General features: G+C 43.6%; 1 protein-coding gene across 3 annotated transcripts in view; it reads left to right on the forward strand.

Moving 5' to 3' along the window:
• The window catches only part of Cpne4 (copine 4), a 456,744-nt gene that overhangs the window by 316,406 nt on the left and 120,316 nt on the right, over window positions 1–20,022 (forward strand). For all 3 annotated transcript variants that reach the window (XM_021171653.1, XM_021171654.2, XM_029482117.1), the window contains exons 4-5: window positions 10,587–10,658; window positions 11,802–11,876. In XM_021171653.1, the coding sequence (XP_021027312.1) occupies window positions 10,587–10,658; window positions 11,802–11,876 (147 nt within the window). The remainder of the gene's footprint in view (window positions 1–10,586; window positions 10,659–11,801; window positions 11,877–20,022) is intronic.

Below are 20,022 nucleotides of genomic sequence, written 5' to 3' on the forward strand. Positions count from 1 at the left end.
CATCTCCTTTCTGAATGAGTCTCTCTTTGAAGCTTTTATCATCACATGAATGAGAAGACAGACCTTGACATGAATTAAATGTCAACTCCCCCACATAGACCCTTCCCCAGCCATAGATGAGCATGGAGAAGACAGAAGACTGAATGCCATCCCCCCACTCCACCATGGACCTGGAGGTTAGTTCCCCACTAGTGGGTTTGTCCAAGGGTTGGGGGTAAAGTACAGTATGATGACATTGCTAAGGGCTCAGCCTAGATGGCTGGCTCACTCTTATCCCTGCCTTCTTTCCCTTTCTTATAATCCATGTCTGTCCCTTCTTTTCCATTCAGTATTTATGCTTTGGAGATTTCCAGGCCAGGACACTTCCTCAAATATCCAACAATATAGGTAACAAGTCAAAGGATAACTCACAGACATCTCAGATTCAATATCCCCAATCCAAGCTCACTGTCTTCTATCACCCATCCTTCCTCTAGTGGAGTCCATGCAGTGAATGGTACCTCTATCCTCCCAGATGCCGGAGAAAGGAAACCTGGAAGCCTTCCATCACCCCAAACTCCCCACCCCACCTATCATCTGATCATGAGACCCTAATCAATCTTCAATTGATTGAGGTGTCTTCAATGCCTCACACACTCCCTTTCTACCTCCGGACCCCAGTCTAAGTCAATAAATAGAGGACTGTAATTATCTCTAAGTAGGGACTGACTGGATGGCATAGAAGGCAAGAAAGCATTTTCAAAACACCTGTTGTCTGGTTGTGGAATCTTGTAAATGCTCATTATGCACTTGAGAAATACGTGTGATAGATAATATTATCATGAGTTCACAGGTTAAGAAACTGGGGTACAGCTGATGAAGCTCCTTAAGGCCCCACACCTGGGCTTCAATCTACAGCTTCCTTGCAGTTCTTGGCGTAGATGGTATAGTGGCATTGTGTAGTAATGCCTCTGTCATCCCTGGAAGGCCTAACAGTCTAATGAACATGGATGCTATAACTCGATTGTCTGGATTCAGATCCCAGATTCCCTTACTGGTTGTGAAAGTCTCAGTAAATTAGCTTTCTGTCATGGCCTAAATGATAGCCTTCACAAATTTTGCCCATGTCCTGTGAGCATGACCCCAACTAGCAAAAGCCTTTATGAATGATCTCAAGATGAAGAGACCCTGAGTGAGCCAGACGAGTCCCATATGCATTAACAAGGGTCTTTGTGAGAGAGGAGGAGAGGGCCATCTAAAGAAGAGTGAATCAGTTATCAGGGAAAAAAGCAGAGGAACAGAGATGCCACCAGAAGCTGCAGGGACAAGATTCAGAGTGGCCCAAGATCCTCTGAGGAAACATGGCCCTGCCAACCCTTTGGTTTCAGACTTCTGCCCTCTAGAGCTCCATAAAAGTAATTGCTCTTGCTTTAAGCTTCAAGTCTGTAGTTCTTTGCTAGATGGTCAGCCTTCGCAAACTACAGGCTCTCCACGCCTCAGTTCTCACCTGTGTGTGAGCATATAGCAGTGCTTCAATGGCCACCATGAGAACTAAGCCCATTAGTACCTACAGGCCCTTTATAGCAGCAGCTGCCACATGGCTGTATTTAGTATGACTCAAATAGTATGTGACTTTTAACTGGTAACAATAAGGACACTCTGTCTACCTCAAAGTTGGGTTAACATCTTTCATTTTAAAACTGCAAAGTCTATAGAGTCCAGCTCTACAGACTGCCAATGCTTGATTGCCTTGACGTAAACAAGGATAAGCTGTTGCCTACCCTTCCCCTGTTAGAATGTTATGGACTGGACACTGAGCTACGTGAACAACCCTTTCTTCTTTCCCTGATTGCTCATGGTATGGCAGGCAGGGTGGGATGAGGGACCAAGTGGCTTCTGACTAGTCACTAAACTGAGTCATTTGGGATGATAATGGAGCCATACTTAGTAACAAAGCAAAGGTGAGTAATTAGTGCTCAGAAGGATTGAAACCTTAAATCCCTCTCCTTCACTCCAACTCTTGCTAATGAAGTCAGAGAAAGAGTAAAAGCCTGTAATTACACCGAAGTAATTAGAACCCTACTTAATAGAATGCTTAAGGCAGGAAGCCCAAACCAATAGATCACCCATTGCTACCATTACCTGCTCTATCCTTCTGAATCATCCTCCCTAGGATGGTCCATTTAAAGCATTGGTTCTTAGCCTCCCTAATGCTGCAACTCTTTAATACAGTTCCTCATGTTATGACCCCCGACCATAAAATTATTTTTGTTCCTTCATAGTTTCAGTTTTGCTACTGTTGTGAATCATAATGTAAAGACCTGATATGCAGATGGTCTTATTGCTATCCCCGTGAAAGGGTCCTTCAACCCCTAGAGGGGTCATCATGGCCCATATGTGGAGAGCACTGACCTAAAGGCTGAAGACTATACTTAGTTTGTCTAAGTGGCACAGGCATACTGCCACCCTCTCTCCTGCATGCTCAAGACAGCTTCAGAATTGTGTTTTTCTAGCGTGACTTCATGATACCCGCCTTTAATTCCAGCTACTCAAGAGACTGAGGCAAGAGACTCTCAAATCCAAAGGCTGCCTGAGCTACAGAATGAGTTCAAGGACAACCTGGGACACTTACTGAGAGCCTCTCTCACAATAAAAAGTAAAACTGAAGTAGAAGGACGTAACTCAGGGATAAAAAAGCCTTAGCTTTATCCCCAAAACGAAAGATGGGGGAGGCAGGTTGTGCCTCTCTGAAGTGCTACAAGTTTTCCTCCTTGGTGAAGTCCCACCAGGACAACTTAGTTTAAAAGGCCCTTTAAGTACACCTTTAAAATCGGATCACATTATGCACTGTAGTAAGAATTTGGAGGTTTGGGTGGTTTTTGTTGTTGTTGTTGTGTTTTGTTTTGGTTTTGGTTTTTGTTTTTTGTTGTTGTTGTTGTTGATGTTTTAAAACACAGAAATATTGGAAGAATGTATTTTGTTTTAATCCTAGGTGTGGGATGTGGGACTGCTTCAAATTGTCTACAGCAGCTGACTATGATTTGCCTCGTGCTCTGATTTTTATCAGCTGCAGATAGTTCCTGCAATTGTGTGACATTTGGAATTTTGGGGACTCTTCAGAAGATATATACATGCTAGGGACTCCCAGAAGTGGGGTAGGTTGTTGTTTGGTTGTTGGTGGTCCTTGTTGGTCTTGGTTCGTGAGTAGTAGTGCACAAAGAAGAAATAAGGAGAAAAAGAAAAATAGATATCCTGATGGCAAAAATCAAACTTGTCCCAAGGACCTCAACGCCCTAATCAGCAGGAAGTATTCTAATAACAATATTGCCCCCCTCCTGATCCACAACTTTATTTAGGAATTCTCTCTCATCCACCACCTTCTCTCTATCCTTCTGTCTCTCCTATCTAGTGTTAAAGTGTTGAATGGGTGGAAGAAGGGTGGAGAATGGTGGAAGAAAGAAGAACCCACAAAGTAGCAAAGCCAGCCACAGTGCACTGAAGTTATTTGTCTGACTGTATTCTTACTTTCTAGTTCAAAGAAAAGGAGATGGGGTGTTTATATACCAAGTTTGCCCATCCTTGGCTGAAAGCTGTCCCCAAAAGTGTAGTTCTTCCCACTTCCTGTTTTGTGTATCTGTGGGCAGGAAATACGAGTGACAGGCATTTTCTCTTCCTAGGTGACTCAGATATAGTCCAGATTAGACCAGATTAAAAGTAGATAAAAGCAGGTTTATTAGGAGTCACCTCTAGGGTGGGTTCACTGATCTCACGGGTGGGTGTCAGTGAAGTCACACATCCAGGCTAAAGCAAGGGGGTTTTACAGAGTGATGATGTGCCAGCTAGGAGCTGGGATTGTGTCTATACATAGTTAAAAACTGAGCTCCTGGGCGGGCACTCCTGGGTGGGTTGACAGAAGCACAGAGATGAGGAGTGATCGCAGGTTAACCCAAAGTTTTCTCCAAATGGATGGGGAGATTTTTTTCTGTGGGGTTGCGGGGAAGGAGTTCTTTCAGGTGGTGCTTGCCAGCTTGTGCAGGAGGTGATCAGGGTTCCAGCCTAACATTCTGACCTCTTTGGGTATAGGGATGCCAATTCAGATCTGGCTACTTCCTGCTGAAGAGGGACAGGGTGGTGTGGGAGAGTCAGGAGTCTATGGGATCCTGCTCAGCCGGCAGGTGTAGAAGACTTGGTTGACCTTTACTTGGGAAACCATGAATCTGTTTCTGAAGGAAGAGGAGCAGGCAAGGTGCTAGGAGAAAAATAAAAGACAGATTAGTATCATCAGCCCTACAAACTGGGCTAGCCATGTGAAAAGTGAAAATTGTCAGAAAGAATGGAATGGAGATGTGTCCTGAGAGAGCAGTCTCTCTGTCTCTCTGTCTCTCTGTCTCTCTGTCTCCCTCTCTCTCCCTCTGTCTCTGTGTGTGTGTGTGTGTGTGTGTATGTGTGCACACATGCCAGAGATCCAAGTTGAGTGCCTTCTTTCATTATTTTCTACCTTATTTGAGGGAACAAACCCAGAACTCACTGATTACTCTAGACTAGCTGGCTGGTCTGCTCCAGAATCTACCTTCCTCTGCCTCCCCATCACTGGGATTTCTGGCCCGTGCTGCTGGGCACAGCTTTTAGTACATGGGTACTATCGACTGGACTCAGGTCCTCCTGTTTGTCCAGGAAGCACGTTACCAACTGGGCTCTCTCCAGCCCTGGGCACTGTCCTTGCTTTTTGCAGCTTCCCATCTTCTCGTGTGTTTGCTACTACAATTTCTTGGACTACACCTAACAAACAAAAACAAAACAAAGCATCCTGGTAGTTTCACGCAGAGGACAGGGAAGCTGCCGGAACCTCTCTGGCTTTCCTCTTGTAGAGCTGGTCAATCTTCCTACAGCCACACTTGATATCTCTATGCTCGGAGGCTTTGAGTGGTACTGACTGTAGACCAGGACTTTGTTCTCTGGAGCCTTTGGATTTGGAGATGTCCTTTCTATGGTTTCTCCACCCACCACTGTTTGACCCCAGGGACACTGTTTGACAAGAGTCATAGGCCTAGGGGTCTCCACTTCGACTGAGAGATGGGCAAAGCTGAATTTCAACCCTATCGTCAGTCCCCCCTGGGGTGCCTGTTAAGAAATTTATCCAAATTGGAACTGTCTCAGACTTTGAGCCCCAAAACACCATTGTTCTGTGGCCTGGCTTCAGTAAATGGCCACCAGAGAGCATTCTTTATTGTTATTATTATTATTACATATTTTTTTATTTACATTTCATATGCTATCCCGAAAGTTCCCTGTACCCTCCCCCCGCCCTGCTCCCCTACCCACCCACTCCCACTTCTCGGCCCTGGCGTTCCCCTGTACTGGGGCATATAAAGTTTGCTAGACCAAGGGACCTCTCTTTCCAATGATTGCTGACTAGGTCATCTTCTGCTACGTATGCAGCTAGAAACACGAGCTCTGGGGGTACTGGTTAGTCAGAGATCATTCTTGATGTTAGCATCCTCCATGATCTTAAATTTCTCCTTACATATGGGCAACGGTCTGAACTCCCCTCTATCCAGGTTTGTTGGAAACCACACTCTCATCCCTCTCTCTATAGCCAATGTTTTATGGCAAGGCTCTACTAGTAAGTATGGTCCTGCCAGCGAACCCCATTGCCTCTAAGGACTCCAATCCTGAATCCAAGTCCCCTGTTTTGGCCAAGCCCCACCTCCAACTCCCTAGTCTTGGCAGCAACATACTTATTTCGGCTGCAATGGCTTCTCCGAACCAGGCTGTTAATCTAACCCTCCAAAGGTATGCACAAATCATTTGTCTGCGAATTTGATTCCAAATTCCATAGTCCGATTCTTCAGCCCACTCTGTCCCCCACGTGGCTCTGGCACGCAGGCTTCCTTTCAGTTTGCCCTAGCGAACCTCCAGAGCAACCCCTCCTCCTCTCTCCTTGCCCATTGGACAATGGCATACTCACTCCCATATCAGCCCCGCCCACTCTGCACAGTCCAGCCTATCCCAGGGCGAGGCCTCAATGCTCCTGTATTGAACACCACAGCTTCTCCAACACTCCTTAACAGCCTGTCCCTCCAGGAACTATGGCTTTCTTAAGCCTATGCCTGGATCACAGAACTGATTTTTTCCCCTTAGGCCTGTGTAGGAATCTTCACCCACCTCCTTCAAACCTCCCCAGTCTTCAGCACCATGGGTCTCCAAACTTGTTCCAGCTCCACCACTCCAACAGTCCCACCTCCTTCTCACAGACAAGGCTCTAACAAATAAAACAAAACAAAAAACAAAAACAAAACAAAAAACAAACAACAGCCAAAAAAAAAAAAAAAAACTCTCTCCTTTCAGCCCAATGTGCAGCTCCCCCTCCATTCCTAAAACTAAATTCTACACCATTGACTGTTGGGAGAAGCAGAATCTGTCTCTCCCAGGGATGAGTCACCCTCATTTGTTGTCCAATGTAGAGTGGTCGGCCTTGATTGCATGTACACAAAGACAGCAAAAACTGACTCAGATTGTATCTATACATAGTCATGCATACACATACATTTATAACTATATAAATATACACATAAATATCAATAATATAGCAATAATCAAAGAAAATGGCTATCAACTTGAGTGTAAGACATATGAGGGTTCAAGGGGCGGCTGCTGGGAGGAGCTAGACGAGAGAAAATGACCAGGGAAAGAGATTTAATTTTACTTAAATTAAAAATATTTAAAATGTAACCAGGTAATGGCAGCACACACCTTTAATCCCAGCACTCAGGAGGAAGAGGCAAGTGGATCTCTGAGTTTGAGGCCATCCTGGTCTACAGAATGAGTTTGAAGGCAGCCAGGGCTATACAGAGAAACCCTGTCTCAAAAATACAAAACAAAACAAAATAAAATAAATGTTATAAATTCATTTTAACAGATTTCTCTCCACCCTTGTAGCGTATGAGCCAATGTTTGACACATATAAGATATTCAATAAATATTTGCAACTGCACCAATTTCAAAGCTGATTATAAAAAGAATTCTGAGAATGTTTTCACTACAAGCAGCCTCATGACAAATGCATGTCTGGTATCCAAATGACTATTTTTGAAATACAGCTGATTATACACTTGCTACAACACTGGCCTGAATGTTTATTTTTCCTGGCTTTGGTCCTATTTGCTTAAATGAAACTCCAGGCTTTCCTAAAAAATGAGGACTGTTTGGTTAACATTGGGCTTTACGGAACATGGAGACCTGTGCTGTTGGACACTGCTGTTTTCCCCACTAGAGGAGTCTGCTCTCCATTGACCCAGGGCTGGGTGCAGAGCAGACTCTTGGTGGTGCAAATGTCCCTGTGCTCCAACCTTGCTCACCCAGGGGCTTCAGCTTCCATTTGCTCTCTCTGGGCATCACCCTCCTGCAGCATACAAAGGTCTGCAGCTGTGACCCTGCCACGGGGTAAACAGAATCAAATTCAAGGATTTGTGACAGGTGCAACCCCCTTTAGCCTTGATGCCAAGCAAACCTTATTATTTGCTGGCCTCAAATGTCAGCTGCAGCCAGGGTGGGTCCTTGTCACTCTGACTTTCTCATTCCAAGGCAGGACCTGAGGTCTCCTCCTCACAAAGCAACAGAATATGTGTGATGGGGGTGGGGTGGGGGATTGCAGTGAACAGACTTCTCCATACCCCAGCTTGGCACCCATGCTGGTTTTGCCGGAGAGCTCCAAGAATGGCATCAACAATGACAGGCCATTGCATGTCTATCATTGTCACCATGGAAGCTTTGAAACCTTAATGATTATTCATCCTTGGAAGCTGAGTTGGAGGCCTAGAGAGTACAAAGTGGGTTGTTATTTGGTTTGGTTAGTCACTTGGACGCCAAAGGCTCACTCTCTAGCACTCAGAAGGCAGGAGATAGTGCACAGTAACTGGTTCTTCACATCCTGAACTGCTATGTTGGTTGTGTCTGGTAAGACTGGGCAAAGGGAGCTGGGGAAATGGGGTGTCACCAAGAATGAGGATCTGAGTTCAGCTTCCAGTGCCCAAGTGAAGAAAATAAATAAAAGCCAGGAGTGGAAGTATACATTTATAATCTTGAGAAGGTTGAGGTAGACAGATCTCCAGGTATCATTGGCCAGCCAGCCTAGCTTGACTGGTATGTACCAGGCCTATGTGAGACCTTGTCTCAAAAACTCTCAGCCAGGATTGCTCTCTAACCTCCATATGTGCATGCAGCCAGGTACACATGCAACTTCACACATAAGAACATGCACACCCACATTCCCAAGACTGAAGACAATATACCATGGTCCAACTTGGCTCCCGTGTGTTCACTTCTCTTACATTTGCTTGAAGCATGGAAATATGGATCTTGTAAGACCCAGCCTGTGGGGACAATCCATCTGCACCTGTAAGTGGCTAGTAGAGTCCCTGAAGGTTTGTTGGGATCAACTAGAACCGGGGTAAGTAACCAATGTAGGCAAAGCACAAGGAGGATAGGAAGAAATGCCTCTGATAGCAGATTAACCTGGAAAATGGGAAACGTCTCCTGTCAGATGCTAGCCCACTTGCTGCTCATAGATAATCAGTGTTTGGTCATTTTTTTATTATTTATTATATATTTTCTTTATTTACATTTCAAATGCTATCCCGAAAGTTCCCTATACCCTCCGCACACCCTGCTCCCCTACCCACCCACTCCCACTTCTTGGCCCTGACATTCCCCTGTACTGGGGCATATAAAGTTTGCAAGATCAAGGGGCCTCTCTTCCCAATGATGGCCAACCAGGCCATCTTCTGCTACATATGCAGCTAGAGATACGAGCTCTGGGGGTACTGGTTAGTTCATATTGTTGTCTCCCGTGAGGCTATGCCAGTACCTGGCAAGTACAGAAGTGGATGCCCACAGTCATCTATAGGATGGATCACAGGTCCCCCAATGGAGGAGCTAGAGAAAGTACCCAAGGAGCTGAAGGGGTCTGCAACCCTACAGGTATTTGGTCATTTATTCATCTTGTGTTCCCCACCCTCCTGCTGCAAGACTCATAGGAAGAAACTCTGTGTTCTGTGAGGTCAAGTCCAGTTTTGTTTGTGCCTATTCTTGATGTCTGGCCCAAAGTCTCTCGTGCAGTGGGGAGAAGATGCCTACAGAGTGAAGGCATCTGACGTAGTGGTGCTCTCTGTAAGTGGGAGGCTTCCTTGGAGCTGTCATTGCAGCTACCATTGGTGTGACCAGCAACACTGGTGTGACCACCAGGTAGTTTCATGTTGGAAGTGCTCTCTACTCTTCAGACCACAGCCCGGTGATCACCACAAGCACAGGATCCTGCATCATCGCTCTGCTCAGCCCGGGAATGTCATTTCTAGGCTTCTTCACTCTGACTAGAATACTGGTTTTTTTTCAGTACTCTAGCAGAGAGACAGGAAACACACCGTATGAGAATGGCTTGTCTCCCAACCTCACACAGTGCCTTTCTGTGATTAACAAAAAGAAAACAATTACCTGAAAATGCTATAACTTTACAAAAGCAAGCCTTTATCATCTCAATACTCCTTGTTTCTAGAACCAGGGTGTGGCTTTTCTAGGTCTTCTAGATAAGGGCCTATTAAGATGAAGTTGGGGTGCTACTGTTCCTGGGATCAGCTTAGGGGTAGATTTCTTCCCATACCCATGAGCTCAACTGAAAGTAACCATCAGCCCCTTTCTGCATGAGGCTTTGTACAATTCAGTTATTTGTGTCCCCCAGGATAGCATGAGAAATGGGAGTTCCCAACCACATATTCTCTCTCCACTCTCCAGGTGTGCTGATGATTAGAAGCTGCCACTCAAGGGAGGGGCTCACACAATAGCACTACACACATCACTGGGGACCGGGTTAGACATCAAAGATGGTGATGTTGCTTCCCCTAAGCACAGGCACAACACCATCTGGATTCTCTTAACTCTTTTTCCTTTGGGCGTGGCTTATGTACACACACACACACAGACACACACTATTGCCACTGTGTTTTACCATGCTTGCTGCCTTTCACAGTAGACAAAAAGGTGGGGGCAATCAGAGGGACAAGCAAGTTCTTCTAAGAATAACTTCAGTGTGATGATGTAGCTGTCCCTGCATGCGTGCAGACACCGGGTCATGAAGAGCACCCAAGTTGCTTGTCTGAGCATTGGTTTCCTGATGAGACAGATAGCTCCCTGATGTATATATTGAAAATAGAATCCAGAGGTTACAGACCCAGAAGTTACGTATTTACACCTCCTCCTCCCGGCACCTACTTTGCAAAGATTTGATGCTAATTTCAGACGGTTCCAAAACTTTGTTCCTGTTAACTTGACGTTCACGTTCCACACTGCCCTCCTTGTTCTGATATGAACGTCTCAGCAACAATTACACCATCTCCCAAATGAGTTATCTAAATCCCCATTCTTCCAGAACACACAGAAGGAGAAAGCAGGGGCTAATTTGTATCCAGAGAGGCCCAGGAATAAGGCTGGACTCATAAGTGGACATAGATGGTTTCAGGTGGAGCTGTTGTTGATGAAGCATTTTGCAGAGAAGAATGGTTAAAGATAGACCTGTAGTCACATACATAGCATCTTCTTTCTGTTTCCTTTTGCAGATTGTATCACAGAGAAAGCTTTCCAAGTCCTTGCTGAAGCATGGGAACACAGCAGGGAAGTCCTCCATCACGGTAAGCTGGCCCTGTCGTGGCAACAGGTGTCAGACACTGTGCACTCCCCAATCCAAAAGGGACACTAGGGTAACGTCTCCTCTGCCTGCTGGGAACTAACTGACTACCCCTGGCTTCTCTGTGTGTCTTTTTTTTTTCTGCCTTCCACCCCTTTCTTTCTTGGTAAACTATTTTGATTGTTCTACCCTTAGAGAAAATGGGAAGGAAAGTAGATTTGAATGGGAGATCACTCACTTCTTACTGAGAGTTTCTGCAATCACAATATAGAGTAGGAAAGAGAAAAAAGAAAAAAAAAGTTAACTTTGTTGAACACAGTGAGAATATGGAACTGACTAGGCTTTTCAGATAGAATCTCTCTCTCTCTCTCTCTCTCTCTCTCTCTCTCTCTCTCTCTCTCTCATTCTCCTATTATAATATTTTTGTTTTTAAAAGGATTTAGTTCAAGGTTTGGTTTGCTGCCCAAGAAGAGGCTAGCCTGAGCAGTCTTTATTAAGCAACAGATTGGAGCTCTGTTGCTTGGTTCTATAGACAGTAGCTATTTCAGCAAGTTTAGTCCGGGTTTAAAATAAAATAAAATAAAATAAATGCCCAAATGCAGCTCCTTTGTGACACTGTTAATAAATAAATTGATCAAAAATTAATGAGTCTAGTGACTTGTTAAAGAAAAGGCAAGTGCCTTTTAATTGTTTTGTTTGTTTGGTTGGTTTGGGGGGATTGTTTGTTTGTTTGTTTGTTGTTTTGAGACAGGGTCTCACTATATTGCCCTGGCTGACCTGGAACTTGCTATGTAGATCAAGCTAGCCTGGAACTCACAGATATCTGTCTACTTCTGCCTTTTAAAGGCTAGGATTAAAAGCATGCATCACCAAGCCAAGCAAGGAAGCTTCTCAGTCTCTCCTCTTGATAGCTTTACCCACAGCCTGGGCCCCATCTCATATTTTATGCCCAGAGTTTGAAAGTTAGTCACCCTGCTGCTGTGTATTCTAGTGAGCTCCTGTCCAGAGCTGGAAATGGTGCATGTATGCATAAAGAATGTGGAGAAACGTCTTACTAATGTCTGTGTTTATTCATTTAGAGATCAAAGCGACCCGAATGTGCTGATAGGCTCCTGGGCTGAGCAACTCCTGTGTGCTTTTCTCCTAGGTGATTGCTGAAGAATTATCGGGCAATGACGACTATGTTGAGCTTGCATTCAATGCACGGAAATTGGATGATAAGGTAAAATGGTCTGCATTGACCTCACTGAAGGAAGTAATAAAACCAAGACACACAGTTTAATCAGATTCTTCCTCGAAGCTATTTTTCCCTTTCAACCCACATTATTAAACATATCAAAGACTTCAGAGAGGTCTGGAAGGTGAGGCTTTCCCCAAAATGGAGAGGCAGTTAAGAAGGAGGGGAAGGGCCTGTAATTAGTACATGACCATTTGGTAACACTAAGTCTTCATTTGTTTCCAAACATCATAGGTCAGCTGTGCCCAAGAAAATATGACTATTTCCCAATCACCAGGGCCATTCTAAATGGAAAAAGGCTGTGAGGGGTTAGAAGGATCACACATAAATTAGCATCGGTGTTTGCCCAGTTCAGGGTTACGAGCTTTGCACACACTGTCTCATTAGTCATTTGTACAATTCCCAGGTGAGGGGTAGTATGACTGAAGGTGAAGAAAGAGTAAAAGATGAGTAACTAAGCTTTCTAACTAACTAGTAAGTTAGTTTCTTACTAACTAAGTAGTAAGCTTTCACCATGTCACACTCCAGAGCCTCTGAGTAACAGACACCAAGGCTGGATTAAAGACACAAGGATTGTTATCTGCAGAAATTCCAGTGGGTTGCAGAAAGGAAAATCTGCGGGAACTGACAGGTCATGAGGAAATTTCAACCCTTGAGGAAAGAGAAATGAGCAAGCATGAATGGAAAGTCTCCTAGAATGCCACCCAGACCAAAAGAGGAGCAGCAAAGCCATTGGGAAGTTCCAGGGCTGTGTCTCCCAGCCAAGGACCTGCCTTAGTGTCCCCTATGCATTTCCTTATTGGACAGAGCAGCCCTAGGTAGCCTGGCCACGGTGTGAATGCAAAGATGGACATTAGAGTTCAGAAGCCTATAACCCTCAGCCAGCTCCATTCCCTACAGAAAGAGTTTACAAGGTGTTTCCATGGCCACTGCATCCTGATAGTGGTAAAGCTGAAGATCCAATCCCATGTCACTCTATGCCAAATTAGTTAGTCATGTGTGTGTGTGTGTGTGTGTGTGTGTGAGAGAGAGAGAGAGAGAGAGAGAGGATGCATGTGTACGTTTGTGTATGTGTGTATGTGTGTGTACATATGTATGAGTGTGTGTGTATGAGTGTATGTATAAATGTGTATGCATGTGTGTTTGTGTGTGTGAGTATGTATGTGTGTATACATGTATATGAGTGTGTTTATGTGTGTATATGTGTGTGCACATGTATATGAGTGTGTGTCTATGTGTCTGTACATCGGTGTGTGTATGAGTGGATGTGTGTATATGTCTGTGTGCATATGTGTGTGAGTATGTGTATGTACATGTGTATGAGTGTGAGTTTATGTGTGAATATGTGCGTGAGTATATATGTGTACATGTGTGTGAAAGTTGTTTAGGCCCTACACCTTACAAAGGTTAGACGCCCAGCTTCACCTGATCATTTCTATGATTTCCCATCAAATGTATCCTTATGCCAAAGGCCACACCACATCAGGAATTATTGACCCACTTGCTCTCTTATTTATGAGTTTATTCCTTTATTCATCATTCATTTTCCAAACCACACTGGGTGTCTGTTAGTTAAAGGTGCTCGGGAGGGGATATGCTTCCCTTGCTGCAACCTGGACAGCATCTTCTAAGTTAAATACAAATTTAAAACTACATGAGCTATAATGTTATGGTGATGTACCTGATATTTTAATCAGTGTGTGAATAAGAATGTCTGGGATATCAGACTTTAATCCTTATAAGCCGTGTGTGTGTGTGTGTGTGTGTGTGTGTGTGTGTGTGTACGCGCGCGCACGTGTGCGTGCGCCTGTGTGCACACATGCACATGTGCATATGTGTGTGTGACAATATTTAAATATTATCCCTCAGGAGCCATGGATCTTCTTTTTCATGACAGGCTCTCCCACTGGCTCTTAGAGCATACTGATTATGCTGGATTGGCTGGCCAGCAAACCCCAGAGATCCAACTGTCTCTGCATCCACCGTGTGGAAATTGCAAACCTGTCCTACCAAATCTAGATTTTTTTCCCTCCTACTTATTTTTTGAAATTTTTGCACACGTGTATCTTGATTATATCCACCTGACTCTCTCTCTTCCAGGCCCCTGCCCAACAAACATTTTCCTCCCAAGTTCATTTCATCTCTTTAAATTAAAAAAATATAGCACAGTGAGTCCAATTACTGCTGCCTATCTGCACACAGATGTGGAGCTATCCACTGGGGCATGGGTGCTTACTAGTAACCAACCCTCCATACCCACAGCAATGCTACTTGATCCCCAAGAAGCTATCAACTGTCAATATATCATCTAACAGTGAGGTCTAGGGAGCTCCTCCCACTTTGACATTGAAATTTGTTTGTTTTGTTTTGTGTTTTCAGACAGTGTTTCTCTATGCAGTGCTGGCTGTCCTGGAACTCCTATATAGACTAGGCTAGCCCCAAACTCACAGATGTCCACCTGACTTTGCCTGCTGAAGTGCTGAGATTAAAGGCAGGGCCACCATGCCTGGCTCAACATTGAATATTTTTTTTATTCTTCTCTCATATTGTACATCCTGACCACAGTTTCCCCTTCCTCTTCTCCTCTCAGTACACACCCACACCCCAACCCATTCTTCCTCCTTTTCTATTCAGAAAAGAACATCCCTCCCTTGTATATCAACAAGCATGGCATATCAATTTGCAGTAGGACCAGGTGCCTACCTTCCTATTAAGGCTAGACAGAACAGCCCAGTAGGAGAAAAAGGGTCCCAGAAGTAGGTCAAAATGTCAGAGATAGCCCTTGCTCCCACTGCTAGTAGTAACTGGCTTGGTTATGTGCAGCTCTTAGGAAGACAACCACAGCCACTCTGAATTCATGTGTGGAAGAGCCACGTCCTGTCTAGAGGAGCACACTTCCCAGTGTTCCTCCCCATACCCCAGCTCTTACAAGCTTTCTGTCTCATCTTCCATGAATTCCCCGAACACTGGGGGAACGGTTGATAGAGATGTCTCGTCTATGGCCAGGCACTCTTGATCGCTAACTCTCAACACTTGGACTAGTTTTGAGGTCCTACATTAACCACCACCCACTGCAGCAAGAAGCTTCACTACCCAAGGTTGAGAGCAGCTTTAGTCTATGATGTAAGCATGAGTCCTTGAGTCTATGATGTAAGCATGAGTACTATGCTCTATGATGTAAATATGAGTGCTCAAGTCTATGATGTAAGCATAAGTGCATCTCGAGTCTATGATGCAAGCATGAGAGCATCTCAAGCCTATGATGTAAGCATGGGTGTTTGAGTCTATGACATATGCATGAGTACTCTAGTCTATGATGTAAGGAGGAGAGCAGCTCAAGTCTATGGATGAGGACTTAGAGTGCAGTTTGACACCCATTTAGCAGAACAACATCATTTCTCCCCTAGGGCTATGACTTCAGTGGCCATGGGTTTTAACCATGCTTATAGGACCAGACGTGAATTTCCTTTTGTAGAGCAGCCCTCATATCCAATCAAGAGAGCCATTGGTTACCCCATAAATAATTTGACCATTATTATAAAAGAAGTACATCATGTCTAGTAGTTTGGTATTGCAGCATGAAGGGCTCAGTGCTGGATAAGATCATCAACGTCCTTTCTTCCCTCCAGCAGTCTGCATAGCACATTTCAGCTCTATGAAAGCTAGCTGTTGGATAGAGAATTTCCTGATCGGTTCACAACTAAGCACTCTGTGCTCTGCAGTCAAAGTGGGTGGTGTCTTCAGCAACAGTCTTGCCATGTAGTTATCATATCCAGGTTTTTACACAGGTTCTCCAGATTAAACACAGTCCTCATACATACTAAGATACACACACACACACACACACACACACACACGGCTAGAACAGAATAACACAGTACAATCCTTTTCTTTCACAAGTAGAAATAAAATTAGCTTCTGGAAATTCTCAAGTAAGATTCCTTTCTAGATTTTTGCTTTAAACAGTTTTGCAACCACTTATGTAGTCATCAGATATATTCACTGGCTAGAAATCAATGACTAAAAGCATCTGTCATACAAATAAGTTCTTGGGCTTTATTACATTAGTAACATTAAAGTAACTGATTTCTGCATATACTTAAAAACTGCAGCTTGAATATGTGGTGGAAATGGGCTGTATCCAGTTCATACAAGTCGCAGAAAATCTGAATCCCTGAGCCGCTAGGAACTCTGGGAACCTTTGAGCATTTAAACACCACAGGTTAAAAACACACTGCTCTGTCCACCCGCCTTCTCTGAAAGATGGTAATTTGAGATTCTGAGATGTGAAATGATTTACCTAAAGTAACAAATATACACTCAAAAAACAAACAAACGAACAAACATCAGGGACAGAGGGTGACCCAGTGAAGTTCCTGGTTCACATATAAATTAGATTGCTTTCAGGAGGTGGGACCCTTGGCTCAGAGAATCAGGAAGTCAGGCAAAGGAGGCTGGGTATATATGCTGGAGGTCAGCAGTTGTCAAAGGGAGGTACTATATCCCTGCCTGCTTCCATAGGAATCCCTAAACCTGTTTCCATAGTAACACTAAGACAGCTTTTCTCGATATTCTCACTCTCTCACTCCTGAACAATGAGATGCTCTGGAGGGTGACTGAGCCTCCCTGAGCACAGGAGCACAGAACCCAAGCTCCTCTCCCTCTCCTTGCGGTCACTGGGTTGCTGTGTACAAACTTTAGTAATACTCTCCTCACTGGCTTCTTGAATTTGGAAAGTACATTTATTTTTCTGATTAAATGTTACTTTGTTCCCCTTTGTGGGCCTTGCCATTAAAAAAAAAAATAACAACCAAGTGAATATTCTTTAAGGTGTAAGTTTTATAACATGGTGTTTATTAACTAATACAATCCACACTAAAAGTCTGGCAAGTCTCCAATAATTTTTAAGAGTATAAAGGAATATCAAAACCAGGTGTTTGGGAGCCATTGTGGGATTCACCAGGGAGTGCTAAATACTTTTGCAAGCCACAGTGATAAAGCAGTCTGTCCATTCTTCTTGGCAGAAAGTTACTTTTCAGTTTCCTTTCTGCAGCTCATCCGAGCAGCAGCTATCTACCAAAGGCTGAAATCTTTGAAGTCTGACAGGCATTTGTCATTAAGAGCGAGCAAGTAAAATAAATTGCATCTGTGATGGGTATCTTATTTCTTTAATGTCGACACAACTCACTTAGTGGAGAGATAGGCTTACACAACTCACTTAGCAAAGAGAGAGGCTTTATAGCTTCTTTTGTTATATTAGCACACCTCCATCATATTAGCAGGCTGTTGGCGATTAGCCTACCATGGAGGCATTACATATACATGCTTTGGAACATAAAAGCTAACAGGATCTTCCTTCTCCTCCCTTCCCCGAGGAAGTATCCATGCTGCTGTAGAGAAACTGCTTTTTCCACTGGCCTCCACATCTGCAAAGGTTGTCATGACAGACTCTATTTTAATGGTTCCAGGAACCTAGCTTGACAGAGATGTAGATGACGAAGCAAATGTGTCTCTAAAATAGAGGTTGTCAAACTTTTCCTGTGCAGGGCCAGATGGTAAGTACTGTAGGCTTTGCAAGCCATATGCTCTCTGTCCCTATCACTGAGCTGTGTCTTGAGGCATGAAGACAGACATAAGTGAAACATAAATGAAGGGATGTAGCAGTGGTCCAATAAAACTTTATTCATAAAAACAATGGCTATATTTGTCTCTCATAACATAGTTGGCTAACTCCCCCTTTACTGTGATAGGAAAGCTCTTTTTGCTGTCCTGTAGGGTCATGGTTCTTGAGTATGGCTGCCTGGAATTGGGGGCCCAGTCAGTATAAATGATGGGAAAATTATAGTTACTAAGCCACTCCAATATACCAGCACTCAAGTACCTGACCCATATGATCCCTAAGATGCTGACTGTATTTCCAAAGGTAGGCATTTGTATTTCTAACTTACACACAGAGCACAGGGAGCTTTGCCCACAGACCCAAAGCTGACTAACCGTGGTGTCTAGATATGGCAACCTCCTTCCAGTTCTTCTCTGAATCAGTGTTCTGGTTCAAACACTACTGCTGTAAATATGCACTGTTCATTTTTCTTCTTGTTTCTTTAAAATATATATTCTTTTATAAAACATGCCTGTTAAGTAACAGCTTCCACATGATTTTTTCATACATCTTTGGTTTTAGCTGACTCCCCTCTCCTATGCATCCACATCTCCCTGCTTCCCCTTGCCCCTGCTCTGTACCTTTTTCATCCCCATATCCCCCATTCCACTTTGTTCTGTTATCTTGTCCACACCTCCCATTTTTCCATGGACCCGTTCTAGTTTCCTAGCTTTTGTCCACATGTATACACACAACGAACTGTCAGAAGCTGGGGGTCACAAAGAAAAGAGAGTGGATGGTATGATGGTATCTGTCTATCTGATCCTGGATTGTTTTGGTTGATATGCTGGCTTCTAGTTTCACCCATTTCCCTGCAAATCTCCCAGCTTCATGTTTGTTCATGACTGGACAGAATTCCATTGTATATCTCTGCTTCCCTTTCATCATCCATTCGTCAACTGGTAGACATGTAGGCTAGTTTGATTTCCTTGTTATTGTGAAAAGATCAGATAGAAATATGGGTGTGTTCCAAATTATGTCTGTTATAGAATGGGGAGTATCTTCTTTTTAATTTTTTTAAATAGACAATTATTTGTATGATAATCTGATATACTTACTCAATGTGTAATGAGCACATTATGGAGATTAGTGTTTTCAACTCTTCAAACATTTGCCATTGCTCTTTGTTGGGAACTTTTCATTCTTCCTCTCTAGTTCTTGAAACTACCACAAATTTCATAGTCACCCCCACCTAGCAGATTTCTTTCACATTGGACCAAAGTGGTGTTACCTATAGAATATTAAATGATTTACTATAGCAAAACTTGTCTAATCGGCCTGATTCATTCACCTTCATCATGGTGAACTGTCTCCAAGATCACTTTGATATACAGAAAACTAAAGAGTCCAGATTATGGTGACCAAACAACTGTGCCCAGGGTTGTGATTTACAACCTGTGAGGATCTGCATGAGTAACTTTTTTGAACTGCTTTTGAGTGGTTTTGTTTCCAGCAATCAAACATACTCCTAATCATCACTAGCCTCATATTTGACTGGCTCTTCACAGTATTAGTGTGACTTCTGTTTTTCATACATTACTCCTAGAAGGCAGCATCTATAAGTTTACCATGTGACATATTCATGCAGACAGCTCTTCTACTTTTCCCACACTGCTATAGAGAAGACAAATGATCTTCTCCCTGTGTGTGGGAAATTGAGGCTATGACCCTGTGCTCAGGATTATCCAGAGCAGATGTGGTGGAGTTTGGATTTGACAGTAACGCTAAAGCCACCTAGAATGTATTAGATTTTCATTTGAATGAAGCCAGAGACTGCATCTGACTCTACGTTTTACACTCTGGTACACTCACAGTACCCTAATGCTAATAACCCTTGTCAGTTAAAGAAACAGATCCTGTAATACAGGAATGATGGAGATGGTTTATTCTGGAGCTAAATATGAGGAACCAGGGCCTGGTACACAGGGTTAGGTCTTTTCCCAAATACTATGTTTCAATGAGGGATCCATTTCATAAACTCTTTATAGCAACCAAGTTTAAATATGTATGAAATAAAACGCTTTTCAACTATATTGTCAGGTATATCAGGTAGGCAGTTACAGCAAATTAGGGGGAACTCTTCTATTGGCCTCGGATGCTGTCTGACAGCAATCGAACCCTTTGATTGGTGGAACTAGAGGTCTGTTCATACATTCCCAAGGCTCTTCCCTGTAGTCACAAAAGATGTTAGGTCATGTACAGAGGAGAGCAGAACGTGGCTACTAAATGGGGTAAAAGATCCCTTCAGGATACTTTGGCTCTAGATTTATAACATTCCAACCTCTTACACATCATTGAAGTTCTAATTAGTCGATCAGCCTTGGCAGACACAGCTTCTGTCCAGGAATTCCCATTCATCCCCTGAATGGTGTTTTCTAAACGAGAAATAAATGAGAAGTGTGAAATAAATGAGAAAATTTCAGCATGCGTCCAAGTGAAAGTGACAAAATACTGAATTATCTGGTAGAGTAT

This window comes from Mus caroli, chromosome 9 (assembly GCF_900094665.2).
Source record: "Mus caroli chromosome 9, CAROLI_EIJ_v1.1, whole genome shotgun sequence".
Classification (NCBI taxonomy): Eukaryota; Metazoa; Chordata; class Mammalia; order Rodentia; family Muridae; genus Mus; species Mus caroli.